At 37.8% G+C, this 20591-nt stretch overlaps 1 protein-coding gene across 1 annotated transcript in view; it reads right to left on the bottom strand.

Annotated features, from left to right (window-relative positions):
- Window positions 1-20591, bottom strand: part of prkcea (protein kinase C, epsilon a) — a 78726-nt gene that overhangs the window by 26081 nt on the left and 32054 nt on the right. Inside the window, exons 2-7 of the mRNA XM_062055408.1 lie at window positions 16921-16984; window positions 4073-4238; window positions 3902-3936; window positions 1898-1986; window positions 1700-1829; window positions 1482-1624 (exon numbers count right to left, since the gene is read on the bottom strand). Coding sequence (XP_061911392.1) covers window positions 1482-1624; window positions 1700-1829; window positions 1898-1986; window positions 3902-3936; window positions 4073-4238; window positions 16921-16984 — 627 coding nt within the window. The remainder of the gene's footprint in view (window positions 1-1481; window positions 1625-1699; window positions 1830-1897; window positions 1987-3901; window positions 3937-4072; window positions 4239-16920; window positions 16985-20591) is intronic.

Raw genomic sequence — 20591 nt, 5'->3', positions numbered from 1 at the left:
GTTTTTATTTATTTTAGTTCTACAAGTAATTTTTCATTTTTTTATGTATTTTTGTTCCACAAGTCGTGATTTTAAGTATGATTTTTTTACTTAATCTTTTTTATTTTAATTCTACAAGTAGTGATTTTTATTTTATTTATTTATTTTAGTTCTACAAGTAGTGTGATTTTAGTTTACTTTTATTTATTTTGGTTCTACAAGTAGCGTTTTTAGTAGATTTTTATTTATTGTAGTTCTACAAGTAGTGTATTTTGAGTTTATCTTTATTTTTTTTATTTCTACAAGTAGTGTGTTTTTAGTTGATTTGTATTTTATTTTAGTTCTACAGGTAGTGTGTTTTGGTTGATTATTATTTATTTTAGTTCTACAAATGTGCTTTTAGTTGATTTTTATTTACTTCAGTTTTCAAGTTGTGTGTTTTTAGTTGATTTTTATTTATTTTAGTTTTACAAGTGGTGATTTTTTTAGTCTATTTCAGAAATGCCTTTTATTTTTATTCTACAAGTAGTGATTTATAGTTTAATGTAATTTTATTTTAGTTCCACTGTACAAGTAATAAGTTGTATTTTTAATTTGTATTTTAGTTCTACAAGTATATTGTAGAACTTTTTTTCTTTTGGTTTATTTTTATTTATTCTTATTTGTTCTAGTTATTATTAATGATTTAAAAAAAAATGTATTTTAGTTCTACAACTACTGATTTTAGTTCATCTTTATTTTAGTTCTACAAGTAGTGTGTTTTTAGTAGATTTTTTTATTATTTTAGTTCGACTAGTAGTTATGTTTAGTTCATTTATATTTATTTTAGCTCTACAAGTAGTGTTTTTTTGTTTATTTTGGATCTACAAGTTGTAATTTTTACTCTATATTTATTTTACTTAACAAGTAGGGATTTTTAGTTTGTTTTATTTATTTTAGATCTACAAATTATTTGTAGTTTGTTTTTATTTATTTTAGTTCTACAAGTAATCATTTTAAATTTTTTAAAGTATTTTTGTTCCACACGTCTTGATTTTTAGCTTATTTTTATTTATTTTTGTTCTACAAGTAGTGATTTTTATTGTATTTATTTATTCTAGTTCTACAAGTAATGTGCTTTTAGTTTACTTGTATTTATTTTATTTCTACAAGTAGTGTGTTTTTAGTTTGTTTTTATTTTATTTTAGTTCTACAAATAGTGTGTTTTTATTCGTGTGATTGTTATTTATTTTAGTTCTACAATTAGTGTGTTTTGGTTGATTGTTATTTATTTTAGTTCTACAATTAGTGTGTTCTTAGTTGATTTTTTTTTTTACTTTAGTTTTACAAGTTGTGTGTTTGTAGTTAATTTTAATGTATTTTATTTCTACAAGTAGTAAAGCATAAATAAAGCATTTTTACCACTACCTTAATTGTCCTAATATGGTCATTTGTTCTATAAAGACAAAATCATCAGATTTCATTGAATGGAGTGCTTAAAAGTGTTATTTGAGGATGTTTACCTTCCTGCGACGCTGCGCCGTATTGGAGATTTTGTCGGGCGTGACCCCCAGGTCGGACAGGACCTTGGCGATGCCTCGGGCGTCCACGCCGCAGTTTGGCGCCACGTTGCTTTCGCACCGCCTGTGCACGTTCATCTTACACACTGCGAAAGCAGCGGGACAAAAAGCGTGTTTAGCGGTGACCGAGTGGAGTGATGGCGCAGGAAAGAAGTAGTCACCTTTGCACTGCAGGCCCTGCCTCAAGAGCCCCCACAGCAGAGATCCACAGTGGTCACAGAAGGTGGGCACCTTGTAGCTGTGGATGCTGAACTTGTGGGGCATGTTCACGCTGAAGCGCTGCGAGCCCACCTGTAGGGGGAGACACACGCACAGAGAGGTCACGCTCCTGCAGGAGTAATGGCCACCGTGGTCGGTACCTCCTCCGGCGTGTCCTCCTGCTTCTTCATGCCGGCACACTTGGTGATGATGAGCTCATGGCAGCGCTTGTGCACCACGCACGTGCACACTGGAGCAGCACACAAGACACATTTCAGCCAGACAATCTGGAACATTTCATTATCAAGCGACTACTACGTAATTACATAGACATAACGTTTGTTGTTTTGGAGTCCTGCCGCAGGTGTTATCGCATGTCGTGTTCATTTTAAACATGGCCGTAGCTTTTCACACAAAAACTGTCCACAGCTCAAACTTACTTAAAACTCTTATTTAGATCTTTGACCAGTGCTTCTGAAGTACTGTAGATTACTTTAAACAGCAGAGTGCTCCTGTTTCGTAGAAGATCTTTGCAGTAGGTTCCTAAAAACAGCCAAGCACTCCTATATTGATGTTTGACTTCTGGGTTTGTTGAGGATCCCTAAAAACAGCAGAGTGCTCCTGTTTTATAGAATATTTTTGTAGTAGGTTTCCTAAAAACAGCAAAGAACTCCTAATATATTGATCTTTGACTTGTGGTTTTGTTGAGGATCCCTAAAAACAGCAGAGTGCTCCTGTTTTGTAGAAGATCTTTGCAGTAGGTTCTTAAAAACTGCTAACACTCCTATTATATTGATCTTTGACTAGTGGTTTTGTTGAGGATCCCTAAAAACAGCAGAGTGCTCCTAATATATTGATCTTTGACTTGTGGTTTTGTTGAGGATCTCTAAAAACAGCAGAGTGCTCCTGTTTTATAGAAGATCTTTGCAGTAGGTTCTTAAAAACAGCCAACACTCCTATTATATTAATCTTTGACTAGTGGTTTTGTTGAGGATCCCTAAAAACAGCACGGTGCTCCTGTTTTATAGAAGGTTTTTACAGTAGGTTTCCTAAAAACAGCAAAGAACTCCTAATATATTGATCGTTGACTAGTGGGTTTATTGAGGATCCCTAAAAACAGCAGAGTGCTCCTGTTTTATAGAAGATCTTTGCAGTAGGTTCTTAAAAACAGCCAACACTCCTATTATATTAATCTTTGACTAGTGGTTTTGTTGAGGATCCCTAAAAACAGCACGGTGCTCCTGTTTTATAGAAGGTTTTTACAGTAGGTTTCCTAAAAACAGCAAAGAACTCCTAATATATTGATCGTTGACTAGTGGGTTTATTGAGGATCCCTAAAAACAGCAGAGTGCTCCTGTTTTATAGAAGGTTTTTACAGTAGGTTACCTAAAAACAGCAAAGAACTCCTAATATATTGATCGTTGACTAGTGGTTTTGTTGAGGATCCCTAAAAACAGCAGAGTGCTCCTGTTTTATAGAAGATCTTTGCAGTAGGTTTCCTAAAAACAGCAGGGAGCTCCTAATATATTGATCTTTGAGTTGTGGGTTTGTTGAGGATCCCTAAAAACAGCAGAGTGCTCCTGTTTTATAGAAGATGCTGGCAGTACGTTCCTAAAACAGTAAAGCATTCCTAATATATTGATCTTTGACTTGTGGTTTTGTTGAGAATCCCTAAAAACAGCCGGGTGCTCCTGTTTTATAGAAGGTTTTTACAGTAGGTTTCCTAAAAACAGCAGGGAGCTCCTAATATATTGATCTTTGACTTGTGGTTTTGTTGAGGATCCCTAAAAACAGCAGAGTGCTCCTGTTTTATAGAAGATGCTGGCAGTACGTTCCTAAAACAGATAAGCATTCCTACTATATTGATCTTTGACTAGTGGTTTTGTTGAGGATCTCTAAAAACAGCACGGTGCTCCTGTTTTATAGAAGATTTTTACAGTGGGTTCCTAAAAACAGCAAAGCGCTCCTGTTGTTTGACTGGTATTAACCTGGTCCTAATTTCTGATTTACATGACTTTACTCACAACAACACTCTGGTCAAGAATGTACTTTCTATTCAAAGTAACTATTCTATGTTTTTGTGTCGAGTGATATTCTGGGATGTATTTCCAAGAAGCATCTTGTACTCTATGTTATTTGTGCTATGGCCACAGGGAAATACTCACCCTGACACTGGTAGCCTTGCTTCCCCAGGACGCCCCTAAGAGGAAGTCAGCGTTAGCGTGACGTCAACTTAGAACACACAACAATAAAGCAGTGTGTGTGTGTGTGTGTGTGTGTGTGTGTGTGTGTGTGTGTGTGTGTGTGTGTGTGTGTGTGTGTGTGTGTGTGTGCACCATATGAAGTCTCTGCAGTGTGAGCAGTAGGTGGGTTGTCTCAGATAGGTGGCCATGAACTTGTGTCCGTTGACTTGATGGACGCGCCTCCGCACCGCCCCCTGGCGCCGCCGGGGGCCGATGCGCTCTCGGAAGACGCGCTCCTCATTGTCGTTGGCTCCCGAGGCTGCGGGGTGAAAACACCAATGGAGTCACCAGCGGGGATCGTTGGCATCGCGTTGCTTGAAATGTTTAATCATTTAACGGCGCCGGGGCCCTCGTCTTGCCTTCCGAGGCATGCGTACGAGCTATTTATACCCCAACGTGTGGGCAATCGCAAGCAAGGACGGTGTATTTAAAAAAAAATAATTTAAAAAATCCTCCTCCTCCTCCTTCTTGCACCATCCAACCAGCCGTTCCCTCTTCATCCCCGTTGCGCATCTCCAGCTCCCCCGGAAAGACGAGCGCTTTCAGAGGGTAACCTTAAGACAAAGGAACCGCCTCCGCTCCCACTCCCACACACACTTTTCCCTGTGTGCTGCCGTCCTAGATAGCCTCCCTCCTGGGTGAGCCTGAGATGTGCTCACTGCAGAGCATCGCCACAGTTCATTCTCAGGCGCGCTGTCGGGAGAGTCCGCGTACAGACGTGCTGGAAGTACCCAAACGCTGAAGTGTATGCACAGTCCAGCACAGCTCAGCACTAAGGCTGCAACAACTAATCGATCAAATCGATTATAAAAATAGTTGGCGATTCATTTAGTCATCGATTCGTTGGATCTAGGCCAGGGGTGTCCAAACTTTTTCCACTGAGGGCCACACACTGAAAAATCAAAGCAAGCGGGGGCCATTTTGATATTTTTTTTATTTTAAAAACCAATACAATATATGTACACTACCGTTCAAAAGTTTGGGGTCACCCAAACAATTTAGTGGAATAGCCTTCATTTCTAAGAACAAGAATAGACTGTGGAGTTTCAGATGAAAGTTCTCTTTTTCTGGCCATTTTGAGCGTTTAATTGACCCCACAAATGTGATGCTCCAGAAAGTCAATCTGCTCAAAGGAAGGTCAGTTTTGTAGCTTCTGTAACGAGCTAAAGTGTTTTCAGATGTGTGAACATGATTGCACAAGGCTTTTCTAATCATCAATTAGCCTTCTGAGCCAATGAGCAAACACATTGTACCATTAGAACACTGGAGTGATAGTTGCTGGAAATGGGCCTCTACACACCTATGTAGATATTGCACCAAAAAGCAGACATTTGCAGCTAGAATAGTCATTTAGCACATTAGCAATGTATAGAGTGTATTTCTGTAAAGTTAAGACTAGTTAAAAGTTATCTTCATTGAAAAGTACAGTGCTTTTCCTTCAAAAATAAGGACATTTACATGTCACCCCAAACTTTTGAACGCTAGTGTATAAAAAATAAACATTTAGGCCTCCACTCAGGCTTGATCCCAGGGACCCCAAAGGATTTTGGTAAAAAAAAATATTATAAATGTGTCATTATTCAGTATTATTATTTTTATTATTATTCAAGTTTTAAATCCCTAGATCAACATTAGGTCTATCTGTCAATATAACGTTTTTAAAGATTTAAGTCGTATGCTCTTTTTGTCAAAGAAAACCCTGTTTTTTTATGGAAAAAACACAAAATATGCAATATTTTCACCCAATAAAATTATTCAGTGGAATATTTGAGATTATATAATAATTGGAGCCTTAAAAAGGTCAATAACTCATAACACCATTGATTTTAATTCATTATTTTTTGAGCGATGACACTTAAAAACAAATCACACTAAAATTATTGGGGATCCAAAAGGGTCCTTCCTACTCATTAAAGTGTTAAAAAATAAATTATACTTTTTTTTTTACTGTTTACTTTTAACACAATAATCTCCAGATCAACTTCAGATCTATCCGTCAATTATAAGTTGTATTGTTGTTTATGTTTTTTGTTTGTTCGTTTAAGGCCCTTCTTTAAAAAAAAAAAAAAAAAGCTCAATTTTTTATATGGCAAACACAAAATATGCAACATTTTCCCCAAAAAATATCTCAAAGTGGAATATTTAATGTGACGTAATTGGAGCCTTGGATAGGTCAATCATTCATAATAACATTGATGTTGATTCATTGCAACATTTTCTTGTTACATTTCACCTGTTCGGTCTTTCATACCACTTTTTATGTTGTTAATTTTTTAAATCGTATTTTAAAATGGGCCGTGAAAAAATGATCTGCGGGCCGCGAATGGCCCCCGGGCCGCACTTTGGACACCCCTGATCTATGCTATGTGCATGAGCAGAGGCAATTTTATTTATTTATTTTTTAATAAACCTTTATTTATAAACTGCAACATGTACAAACAGCTGAGAAACAATAATCAAAATAAGTATGGTGCCAGTATGCTGTTTTTCTTCAATAAAATACTGGAAAGGACAGAAATGTAGTTTGTCTCTTTTATCCGATTATTAATCGATTAATCGAAGTACTAATAGACAGATTAATCGATTATCAAATTAATCGTTAGTTGCAGCCCTACTCAGCACTACTGGACAAAAAACATAAACACAACACCTTAGTTTTTGCATCCATTTTTCATTGAACTCAAAAGATATACAACTTTTACTATATACACTAAAGAACTATTCCTCTCAAATATTGTTCACAAATCTGTGTTAGTGAGCATGTATTCATTGCCAAGATAATCCATCCCATATAACAGCTGTGGCAGTGTTTCCCACACATTCATTTATTTGTGGCGGCCCGCCACGAAAGAATTACGTCCGCCACAAATAAATTAAAAAAAAAAAAAAAAAGTTTTGTTTTTTGTTTTGTTTTTTTGGTCCTGTCTAGTTTCTCAGGCAAATCATATAGTTGATGTAGATGCCCATATCGGCTGTTCACATTTACTTTACAAAAGAGAAGTGTAGGATACTTCTCTTGTTACCTTATTTGTATTTGACCACTACTGTTTTCTGTTTATTTGTTACTGACTGTGGCAGGACACCTCTGCCTCTGTTTCACTTTATGTTGCTGGTAAATAATATGCTTGTAGTAGTAGGCTAAAGTTAAATGATTTAGTATGCACTAATTAAAGGGGCAGAGCTTTAAGAGACATTTTAGCTTTTATATTTTATAAGATATATTTTTTGTAAGAACCACAATTAATAAATATATTTCAGTGAATAACTTATTGTTAAAATCTGTACATAAATATGTACATAAAGTGTTGTAATTATATTGTAAAATGGATGGATGGATGGACGTTTAAAACAATAATGTTATTATTAATTAGTAAGTATACATTTTTTGAGCCTTTTTAGAGAAAGTCATATCATTGTAGTAAATTATGCAAATTACTCGATGATGTCATGGTGACCACGCCCATAGCCACGCCCCCACCGCCACAGGTATCTTGGCAGTTTATGGGAAACACTGTAGTGGTATTTATGTATTTATTTTTAACATGTTATTAATTATTTATCTTGTAATTTAAATGCGCCTAACAGAGTAGCAACCTGTCATTTCCTCATGCTCTGGTGTTTGATGGCAATACAGCAGTCTATTCTAAAGAGATATTAACAATAGATTGATAAAAATGTTGACAAAATACAACCAGAATTTAGGCAATATTTTACCGCATACTAAATTAGGAGCCTCTGTAACCCATTTTGAAATGGTTCTATAATCATTTATATGCTAAATATATTGTGATATATACTGTTATCACATGGAGACTGCAATATAAATTGTGATATAGATTTTAGGCCATATCACCCATCCCTAATATGAATGAAAAACAGGTTAGAATTAGGCATAGTTGTGTTGTCAGCATTAACGTGTCGTGTGTGTGTGTGTGTGTGTGTGTGTGTGTGTGTGTGTGTGTGTGTGTGTGTGTGTGTGTGTGTGTGTGTGTGTGTGTGTGTGTGTGTGTGTGTGTGTGTGATGTAGGACGGGAGGGAGGAGACTGCTAAACAGGCCATCAGTTGGATCACTTTTGTTTTACATAATACATCATCCATCTGTCCAGGACACACACATAAGTGAAGACAAAAAAAAAGGTTGATGAGGTTTGTGAGGAGAGATTGCCGTGGCGACAAACGCACACACACACACACACACACACACACACACACACACACACACACACACACACACACACACACACACACACACACACACACGCACACGCACACTCAAGCATGGTGGCAGTGTTTTCCACCCAGACGTAACACAATAGCCAATACGGGTATCAAAAGAAATCGATTTTCAAATGAATCGTGATTCTTATTTGTAACGATTATTTATCGAATAAAAGAAAACACAAATCAATAAAAAAAAATATATATATATATATATATATTTTCTTTCTAACCTGTTCTGTCCAGCCACTCCGGAAAATCCTATTGTTGATGTAAATGCTCATATTTGCTGTACACATTTACTTTAGAAAAGAGAAATGTTGGATACTTCGCTTGTTGCCTTATTTGTATTTGACTTTATTAAATGTTTGGTTTGAATTTTATTAAACAAAAACAGTTTTGTGTGGTGTTCAGGTCTGTGGGACCCGTTTTCATATTGAATTAAAAGAAAAATGATACAATTAACAAATTTTCATAAAAGTGGGTGACATTGTTATCACCAGGAAAGATGAGGTCACCTACCTAGGTTCCATTCTAGAGGCTAACCTTTCCTGTGATAAAATGGCAACCAAGGTAATCAAAAAGGTTAACCAACGAACGAGATTTCTCTACAGAATTTCCTCTCTGGTCAACAAAAGCACCTTGAGGATTCTGGCGGGAACTCTCGTTCAACCCTTTTTCCATTACGCATGCACCTCCTGGTACCCTAGCACCTCCAAAACCCTCAAATCTAAACTCCAAACATCCCAGAACAAGCTAGTCAGATTACTTCTAGACCTCCACCCCAGATCACACCTCACTCCTACCCACTTCTCTAAAGTGGGCTGGCTCAAGGTGGAGGACAGAGTTAAACAACTTGCACTGAGCCTAGTCTATAAAATCCGCTACACCTCCCTGATACCAAAGTACATGTCAAACTACTTCCTTAACGCAAATGACCGCCATAACCACAACACCAGGGGGAGCTCCACTAACCACGTTAAACCCAGATTCCCAACTAACAAAGGTCTTAACTCATTCTCTTTCTATGCCACATCAATGTGGAATGCACTCCCAACAGGTATAAAAGAAAGGGCATCTCTATCCTCCTTCAAAACCGCAATAAAAGTTCACCTCCAGGCAGCTACAACCCTAAACTAACACCCTCCCCAGATTGCTAATAATCAAATGTAAACAATCAAATGCAGATAGTTTTTATTATGCCTTCTGATCTCTCTCTCTCTCTCTCTCTCTCCTCTCTCTCTCTCTCTCTCTCTCTCTCTCTATGTCCACTACTTGATGTCCATATCCTACCCCCCCACCCCCTCCACACCCCCGATTGTAAATAATGTAAATAATTCAATGTGATTATCTTGTGTGATGACTGTATTATGATGATAGTATATATGATAGTATATATCTGTATCATGAATCAATTTAAGTGGACCCCGACTTAAACAAGTTGAAAAACTTATTGGGGTGTTACCATTTAGTGGTCAATTGTACGGAATATGTACTTCACTGTGCAACCTACTAATAAAAGTCTCAATCAATCAATCAAAAACAGCAGACCTAGACAGGAGGAGGACAGAATGTAGCTACACAGAACATCAGAGGATCAAATGTGCGAGAAAATGAGAGCAGACAGTGTTGACAAACAATGTTGCCACCTTGTGTGGGAAGCGCAGGTGCAGAAACACAAAAGAAGAATCCCTGTGGGATGCAGAAACTGGCAGAGACGTTCATATTGTTGTTACTCAGCCAGCGTTTGTGGGTCTGATGGGCCCGTTGCATTTTGTGGCTTTTAATGCCTCACAATCAAACACTTTTATGTTAAAATACTGAACAGATGTTTACCTTATCCCAATAAACATCTGTTCAGTATTTTAAATGAAAATGAAAATGCAACGGGTCCATCAGACCCACAAAAGCTGGCTGAGTAACAACAATATGAACATTACACTAGGGTTAAGTAATACATACATATATCACATCTGTTTATCTACTTTTATGGAGGAATGTAGTTCATCATAGAAGTGGCACCTAAAAAAAAGCATTGATTTTGAATTGAGAATCGTTTTGAATCAAGAACTGATTCTGAATCGAATCACTACCCCCAAGAATCGAATCGTGCGCTGCCCAAAGATTCACAGCCCTAATAGTCATTGTTTGGATGAAACGTAACACTTGGGATGAGATAAACACGAGCCCATCATTTTTATGGTTGCTGTTATTAAAGGAATACATGCGTGTCAAGATGGAGGAGCAAGAGAGTGCAGATGGTCAGATTAGCTCAGATTATTTCAACAGATGCAGGGGGAATGAAGAAGTGATGTGAGGTGGGGAAAGGATGGGTGGGTGGGAGGGCGCAAGATATCCTAAAAATACCACCAGCAATCTCTTCCTCACACACACAAACACACACACACACACACACACACGCACACGCAGTTGTTTACATCCGCACACAGCTGAACCCTGAGAGGAAGTTCAGGAGTGGGCGGCGATGAGGAGGGGTCGTGACTCGTGAGGTCATCAGAAAGAGTATACAGTCATTACGACAAAAGGACATGACGTCTTTTATAAGTGTGTGTGTGTGTGTGAGTGTGTGTGAGTGTGTGTGTGTGTGTAATCCGTGGCTCAATCTAAGGTGCTATTTTAGGAAGCTACCAGCCGCTACGACATAGAGAACCTGCTAACCTGCAGGCCTCCATGCATCCTCCATCCATAAACACACACACACACACACACACACACACACACACACACACACACACACACACACACACACGCACACACGCACACACGCACACACACACACACAGGAAGCCAGCTGCTATTAATAGCCAGGCGTGAGCACGCACAGGTGCAGGTGAGAACGGCTCTCTTATCAAGCGGCGAGGAGCAAACCAGCGAGGCGGAGTGGGTGTGAGAGAAAGTTCTGTAGATTCCGTATTTCTAAGAAACCAGGACAACCGGAGGCTGTGTGTGTGTGTGTGTGTGTGTGTGTTGTGTTGTGTTGTGTTGTGTTGTGTTTTTCCCCCACTAATCTCTCCATCTCCTGCATGCGCACTACAAATGTATGCATGCATTGTAAGAGGAGTGTGTCATTATGGGATCACACGGACAAGCACTCATATATTTTTCATGCCTTCGGGTCTCGCGTGACTTCCTGTTTCTGGAAATGGGAGTTACGAACAGAGCGGCGTGGGCCACGCCGTTGGGTACACAAACTCATACAGCTCAACAGAAGAGCCTCGGTAATTAATACAGACACTGGGATCGGTTCACGGATTGATCAAGAGTTCATTAATGATGCAAAAGTGACTTTAGAACAGGCCTGGGCAACTGTTTTGCCTCGGGGGGCCAAATTTAGAGGGAAAAAATGTGTCTCGGGGCCGGTATATCTATTTTTAGGAACACTAATACAAAACGTCACAATAATGTCTGATTGAATGCTAAAAATGTTATGACAGACCGCCTTAAAAACGTATATACAGTACATGAAAATAAAGAATGTGTGATTTACAATATTAACTATGAACGATAAAACACTGAATATTGACAACATATGAATGTCACACCCCCTCTCGATTGATATATTTTACAATCAAGCGAAACGCAACAACAATGCAACAAACACAGCAAAATATGAACGCGAAGGGTAAAAAAAACAACCAGCTACAATCTGATATATGTGATATGTCACTAAGCTTTAGAACTTTGTTGTAAAAATCTCCTTCCGCGTAGGGCTGCACTGCAAAAAGTCAGTGTTCAAAAAAAGGAAAAAAAAATACAAAAATGAGGGGTATTTTACTTGAACTAAGGAAAATTATCTGCCAATAGAACAAGAACATTTGGCTTGTCAAGACTTTCCGAAACAAGTCAAATTAGCTAACCTCAATGAAGCCAAAAATAGCTTCAAATAAGTATATTCTCACTAATAACAAGTGCACTTTTCTTGGTAAGAAAAAAAGAGACCTTTTTGCTTAATATGTTGAAAAATGTTCTTAAATGAAGTAAATGCTAGTGCCATTATCTTGACATAATGATATGCACTCGCCATTACATTTCTTGAAACCAGCAAACTTATACTAAAAACTAGTTTATTGTTCTTAATGGAAAGGCAACAAGGCAAGCGCTTGTTACTCTCTGGGTCTCCTAGCCGCTCAGGCAAATCATATTGTCTAAAAATGCATTTTTCCATGGATAACATGACATCATCGCGCCAAGTGCGTGCTCTTTCAGTTGAATTTGTGCGCATATATACAAACACGGTCACATTTTTTTTATTTGTAATTTTGAACAATTTGTACATGAACTATTTCTCTTCAAAATTGTTTGAAATGTCACATGTTAAATGTTTAAATATTAACTGTCAGTTTACTGTACTGTGCCAACTGTACTACTATATGAGTACGTGTTTTCTATTGTTTCATTGAAAATAAAACAGCATAGTCCATTTGGCTGTCATCTGTTTTAATTATGAGACAAAATTGTGTCAAAGTCATGATTTTATTTTTTCATGCTTGAAATAAGAAATGATGACTTTAAAAAAGTAGTTTTCTACTTGTGAGTGTTGATGACACAACACTTGATATTCTAGTTTCAAGCATGTTTTACTCAATATAGCTCATCAAATGTCAGCAACAAGCTGTAATATCTTACTGACATCATTTAGGACCAAAACACTTAAAACAAGTAAAACACTCTAACATCAAATCTGCTTAGTGAGAAGAATGATCTTATCAGACAGAAAATAAGCAAATATCAGCCTTATTTGAGATATTTCATCTTACTTAGATTTCAGTGTTTGCAGTGTGGGCTATACTGTATATGGAATATACTCGATATATTGCGGGTTTGTCTCTGTGCGATATAGAAAATGACTATATCGTGATATTAGAGTATACGTTCTCACGCAGTTGCTTTTAGCTGCGGGCATTAAACTACAGGCTTTTCTTCACTCTTTCTAGTCTCTCCTTCTCACAGAGACATAAAACAAGCGCACCTTCTTACATACGTCACATACTGTTGCGCGTGCAACGTCATACGCTCGCGCGAAGCAGACAGGTAGCGGCATGGGTAAAGTTAGCTGTGGCAGGGGATGCTAGCGGAGCGGTGCGAGTGGTAATACGAGAGAGAGACGGTGCGAATCTGGTAACAAATGGAGGAAGAATAATTAATTCCCAAGAAAAACAGCACGGGGTCCATCATCTGGCGGTGGTTTGGCTTCAAGCGGGAAGATGTTGAACAGACAACCGTAACATGTAAAGTATGCGGCAAAAGCGTTACTACAAAAAGTAGCGGCACTATTAACTTGTAGCATCATTTGAAAAGTCACCCGCTAGAGAATAAGGAGTGCTTGAAACTCCGCATGTCAACATCTCGGCCGGTGCCACACCCAACAAAATGCCGAAGCAACCAGCACTGACCCAATTGAGCCTGGCGTCTTCCATACAAACGCCGTATGAAAAAAATAGTCAAAAACAGGAGATAACGTCCGCAGGAACCTACCACATAGCGAAGGACATACACTATTTGTTTTCTTATTATGCAGCTCATTTTTATTTGACACTTTTTGAAATATCTTGTGTGACATCATGCACAAAAGTGCACTTTATTAGTTTTAAAATATTCTAGTGGCGTTCTGTACAAAAAGTGCACTTTAATTTAGTGTTGTTTTGATGTCACCTTAGTGACATCATGCACAAAAGTGCACTAATAGCTTGTTTTAAAATGTCTCTGACAATCTTGCACTTTCTGTTTTGAAATGACATGAATGTTTGTGCCACTGCTTAATAACTGTTTCATAAATACACTTTTGCATGAAAGTTTAAAAGTAGCATATATTAATGCAGTATGAAGAAGAATGTTGTAATGTAGACACATAGAATCATCATACTGCTGTGATTATATGCATCAAGTGTTCATTCAAGGCTAAGGCAAAATATTGAGATATATATTGTGTATCGTGACATTTTTTTGTAATTTTTCTGAGGGAACTCTCCTGAAGGAATCAATAAAGTACTATCTATCTATCTATGGCCTACAAATATTGAGATATTAATAAAAGGTCTGAGCTGCTGTGACTTAGATTACTGTAGTAACTAATTAGATGACCATAGTAACTAATTAGATGACCATAGTAACTAATTAGATGACCATAGTAACTAATATATCACGCAAAAGCGCAGATTCCAAGCATTGAAATACTTGGTATAGTTGAAGACTTCCGGTCATTAGAAAACATGAGTGCACATCATAATGGCAGCTACACTTTCCATCTTAAAGATCTAAAAAAGTTATTTGGGAATGTGTGGCGGGCCAGATTGAAAAGCTGAACGGGCCTCATGTGGTCTCATGTCATGTCCTGCTTTAGAATGACGTTCCAAAAATCAACATCCTTACTTGTTAGTAGGGGTGCACAAAAAATGGATTCACCTCCAAACCGCGATTAATATTCATCCCTATTCTAAACCGATTCACAATTTTTATTTTTTTTAAACAAAATAATAATAAAAATAATGATTTAATAGTAACACATTTTTTTAAATATGTTTTTAGGCCATCTCCATGCAAACAGAAGAAAGAAGAAAGAAAGAGTTTCCACATAATTATTATACCAAATACAATCGGTTTGAATGGAGAATTGATTCTGAATCGAATCGCCGCCCCAGGATTTTAGAATTGGATGGAATGGTTCGGTGCCCAAAGATTGACACTCCTACTTCTTAGTGCCCCTTTTGAGGGAAGTGACATCCTTCCGCATCGACATAATATTGCTTCTGTCTTGATGAGCCCACCCCTTTGTCAAAAAGCAGGCTTCGCTACACATCTTAAAGCTCTGCTAACTGTCTGTCGGTCAGATAACGTATATATATATATATATATATATATATATATATATATATATATATATATATATATATATATATATATATGTGTGTGTGTGTGTATATATATATATATACATATATATATATACATATGTATATATATATATATATATACATATATATCCCATCCATCCACCATCCATTTTCTACCGCTTATTCCCTTCGGGGTCGCGGGGGGCACTGGAGCCTATCTCAGCTATAATCGGGCGGAAGGCGGGGTACACCCTGGACAATACATATGTATGTATATATATATATATATATAAATATATATATATATATAAATATAAATATAAATATAAATATATATATATATATATATATATATATATATATATATATATATATATATATATATATATATATATATAAATATAAATATATATATATATATATATATATATATATATATATATATATATATATATATATATATATATATATATATATATATATATATATATATATATATATACCTGTACAGTGTTTCCCATAAACTGCCAAGATACCTATGGCGGTGGGGGCGTGGCTATGGGCGTGGCCATCATGACATCATCGAGTAATTTGCATAATTTACTACAATGATATGATTTTCTCTAAAAAGGCTCCAAAAATGTATACTTATTAATTAATAATAACATTATTGTTTTAAACGTCCATCCATTTTACAATATAATTACAACACTTTATGTACATATTTATATACAGATTTGAACAATAAGTTATTCACTGAAATATATGTATTAATTGTGGTTCTTACAAAAAATATATCTTATAAAATATAAAAGCTAATTATTTACCAGCAACATAAAGTGAAACAGAGGCAGAGGTGTCCTGCCACAGTCAGTAAGAAATAAACAGAAAACAGTAGTGGTCAAATACAAATAAGGCAACAAGAGAAGTATCCTACACTTCTCTTTTGTAAAGTAAATGTGAACAGTCTATATGGGCATCTACATCAACTATATGATTTGCCTGACAAGCTGGACAGGACCAAAAAAAAAAAAAAATGTTATTTTATTTTATTTTTTTATTTGTGGCGGACGTAATTCTTTCGTGGCGGGCCGCCACAAATTACTGAATGTGTGGGAAACACTGCTGTATATGAGTACATATAATTACAATAATATATAATTTATATAATCGGTTATTAAGAGCATGTGAAAGTTCAACTCCTACCTTGTTTACTTCCATGACAACCTCCTTAAGGTTTTTTAACCAATTAAAAATATCAAGCAGCTAAAATGCGCCAAACATGGATAAGTGTGGAGAAAGTGTTTTGCATTTTTCCCCATCATCCCTTTTAATGGATTTAAATGGGTGTAATTTTGACTTTTCTTTTATGGTGATTGGATGTTTGTTTTTTTATAATATCCACAAAGTTCAACGAGCAGGTTGTGTTATGTGTGACCGTGTTTGTTGAATTTGTGTGCAGGTAGATTTTTTTTTGATAGCATTTATTTACAATTTAGAATGCATAAAAAAAAAGAAACATATATGTTTTCTTGTCTTATGTACGGATTGTGAATGATAGGCAAAATCCAGCCAAAAAATGAAGTCCCCCTTTAAGGTAGCTAGTGGTTAATGCGTGAGCTTGCTTCCCCAAGAAATGGGCAATATCACCAGTCTGTGAGTTGCAACTAGTAATCTAAATTTGAAGCAACAACACTAAGAGTCGGGGGTTTTACCGCAGTTTATCATTAATACGGGTAATCATTACATCACTACTAACCCTTCCATCCATCGTTTTCTACTGCTTGTCCCTTTCGGGGTCGCGGATCCCTACTAACATCATTGGTAAATCAAGGAAAGGTGGACGTGACTGCTGAATGGCAAGAGTCTTACCCTCAGTCGACGATCCGGACAAATCAATGACCACGTACACCTTCCCCTCCGGCTCCAAGTCGATCTGGACAAAGAATAGGAAAGAGAGACACATTTAAAGGTGGTGTTACAAATAAATAAAGCCCCTTATCAGCCTGACGAAAAAGTCCTGGTGTGCCTAATAGGTTCTTTTATCCAGGAATGTTCGAGGACAAGTTTTCCTTAAGTAAATAAGTAAGGAGTTTTTTTCTCCGGGGACTCCTCTTCCTTAAACCCCAGGAAGAACGAGGCTGCCTGTAGAGGTGGGAATCTCTGGGCACCTCACGATTCCAATACGATTCAGAAGCTACGATTCGATTAAAAAAGCGATTATTGTTGCATCTTTATTTTATGTACCGTATTTTTCTATAATCATTTCCTTTTCTCAAAACTCGACAGTGCGCCTTATAACGCCTAATGTACGGAATCATTTTGGTTGTGCTTACCGACCTCGAAGCTATTTTATTTCGTACATGGTGAAATGATAAGTGTGACCAGTAGATGGCAGTCACACATAAGAGATACGTGTAGACTGCAATATGACCCAAGTAAACAACACCAACATTTTATATGTTCATTGAAAATATAGACCATTACACACGGCGCTCAAAAATCTGTCAGAATGTTGTAGTATGACTTTGGTAAGCTATGAAGCCACACCGCTTGATGGATTGTACTGTGCTTCAACATAGGGGTATTATTATGGTGTGTGTATATTTTGTCTCGCAATATTAGACTTTTTTTACCTTCTGGTACCTGCTGATATGTATTTGGGATCTGCATAAGACCTGCAAATTTGCGCGTGTCCGCCTTTGTAGTCGGTGACGACACCGTAGTCGATAAGCTTCTTCTTTTTCTCTATCTTCTTGTTATAGGACATTCATCCTCCGCTGTTGCCATTTGTAATATAAAGTAGTGTAAAGTTCTTACTTATATCTGTCAGTAAACTCACCATGAAAGCACTAAAACATACCGGTGTAGTGAGTTTGCATTATTCACCCGAGGAACTTTAGTTATCAGAGAGTTCCGGTCAGACGGTTTTTCACGGGACATATTTCCGGCCTTGTTGTTTTTTTGCGGATGGGGAGATGCTGCTCCGTTATTGATTGAAGTAAAGTGTGAATGTCAATAAAACAGTTAGCTCCATCTTTTGACACTTCTTCAATACCCGTCCTTGCACGCTACACCGCTACAACAAAGATGACGGGGAGAAGACGCGGTCTAAGGTGAGCCACGTAAATAAGAGCGCCCACAAAACGGCGCATCCTGAAGCGACTGTCAGAAAGCGGCTTGAAGATGATGTGTAAAACATCATCTATGCAACATTTTGAGCAAAGAACCACCATTACATGTTATGTAGACCACAAGGAAGTCTTTTATATTTAGAAAATAAAATACAAAAATATGACTCCTTTAATGCGCCCTATAATCCGGTGCCCCTCTTGTATGAAAATAGACCTGACTAGACCCGCTCATCGGAAAGTGCGCCTTATAATTCGGTGCGCCCTATGGTCCGGAAAATACGATTTATTAATGCATGTTTGCATTTCTTTTTGTTTGACTAAATAAGCGTTTATTCCTTGCAACTTTCAACAACAGTGCATTTGTCACAAAAAAATTGTTGAATGAAATGTATTAAATGAATGGAAATGTGTGCAAAAACTGGAACATAGGTGCCCTAAAATAAAAGGAGCTGGTTGGATCTCTCGGTGAGGTGGCTCGCTGCGGTCAGCCAACTTTTACAACTGTCTCCATTACTTCATTTACAATAAATAAATAATTAGAGATGTCCGATAATGGCTTTTTTGCCGATATCCGATATTGTCCAACTCTTAATTACCGATTCCGATATCAACCGATACCGATATATACAGTGGTGAATGAACACATTATTATGCCTAATTTTGTTGTGATGCCCCGCTGGATGCATTAAACAATGTAACAAGGTTTTACAAAATAAATCAACTCAAGTTATGGAAAAAAATGCCAACATGGCACTGCCATATTTATTATTGAAGTCACAAAGTGCATTATTTTTTTTTAACATGCCTCAAAACAGCAGCTTGGAATTTGGGACATGCTCTCCCTGAGAGAGCATGAGGAGGTTGAGGTGGGCGGGGTTGGGGGTAGGTGGTAGCGGGGGTGTATATGGTAGTGTTCCGGAAGAGTTAGTGCTGCAAGGGGTTCTGGGTATTTGTTCTGTTGTGTTTATGTTGTGTTACGGTGCGGATGTTCTCCCGAAATGTGTTTGTCATTCTTGTTTGGTGTGGCTTCACAGTGTGGCGCATATTTGTAACAGTGTTAAAGTTGTTTATACGGCCACCCTCAGTGTGACCTGTATGGCTGTTGACCAAGTGTGCCTTGCATTCACTTGTGTGTGTGAAAAGCCGTAGATATTATGTGACTGGGTCGGCACGCAAAGGCAGTGCCTTAAGGTTTATTGGCGCTCTGTACTTCTCCCTACGTCCGTGTACACAGCGGCCTTTTAAAAAGTCATACATTTTACTTTTTGAAACCGATACCGATCATTTCCGATATTACATTTTAAAGCATTTATCGGCATCTCTATAAATAATCCATTATTGACGTTTACTAATCTCCCATTTACATCTAAAAATCAATGAACTCCCCCACCTCCAACTGCCAAAATATACTACATGATTAAAAATGGATCCAAGGTGACGTTCTGCAGTTATGATGTATTGATTGTCCTGTTCGGGACTTTTCTGCTTTGCAACTTCCCCGAGTAAAATGGCTGCAAAGTGTACGTAAACACGCTCAATCAAATGATTGTGCTGCAGGGCGATTATGGGAGCGGGAGATTAGTCCCAAACGTTATAAAAGACAGCATCCAATCTGCACATAAACAGAATTATTCAACCCCCGTAATGACATCATCCCCTTTACAATGCACATGCAATTACACAGATTAGAGTGTGGGGGGGGGGGGGTGCTACAGAGGCGAGGAGGAAGGCGAGCGAGAGGGAAAAGGGGCTTTAAATCCTTAGTTAAGCTTTGGGACAGCCGCAGATCCTCTTACGCAAGCCAGGTCGACTCGCTGGGCGGCGCACATCAACACGGCTGGCTAGCGAACAAATATGAGACAGCAGAATGTTCAAAAATCACACATTCATAACCCCCCCCCCCCCTCCCCCCACCCCCTCCCCGAGCCCTTAACGAGATAACACTGCCGGCGTCCCACAGGGCAGAACTATACAACTCCGTTTTGTGACCAAACTCAACAGAGCTTTTGGGCTGTGCGGCCGTTGCTAATGTTGTGTCCGTGAGCGCGCAGATTAATTTGGCGGGCTTTATAAAAAACGCCAGATTCTTGACGTCGACCCTTGAAAAACCAATGCGCTAATCCTCAGATGCAACCTCTTGCGTAACTCGGATGATGCACTCGGCAGCGATTTGGGAACGAGAGGGATGGCATCCACGCCAAACTTTTTACTACCTATGTAAAAGGTGGTAAGCCTGTATGATGTATGTATGATATACACTACCGTTCAAAAGTTTTGGGGTCACATTAAAATGTCCTTATTTTTCAATGAAGATAACTTTAAACTAGTCTTAACTTGACAGAAATACACTCTATACATTGCTAATGTGCTAAATGACTATTCTAGCTGCAAATGTCTGCTTTTTGGTGC

The sequence above is a fragment of the Entelurus aequoreus genome, linkage group LG08 (assembly GCF_033978785.1).
Source record: "Entelurus aequoreus isolate RoL-2023_Sb linkage group LG08, RoL_Eaeq_v1.1, whole genome shotgun sequence".
Classification (NCBI taxonomy): domain Eukaryota; kingdom Metazoa; phylum Chordata; class Actinopteri; order Syngnathiformes; family Syngnathidae; genus Entelurus; species Entelurus aequoreus.
Note: the sequence above shows the minus strand (reverse complement) of the source record. Positions and strands in the feature narration are given on the sequence as shown.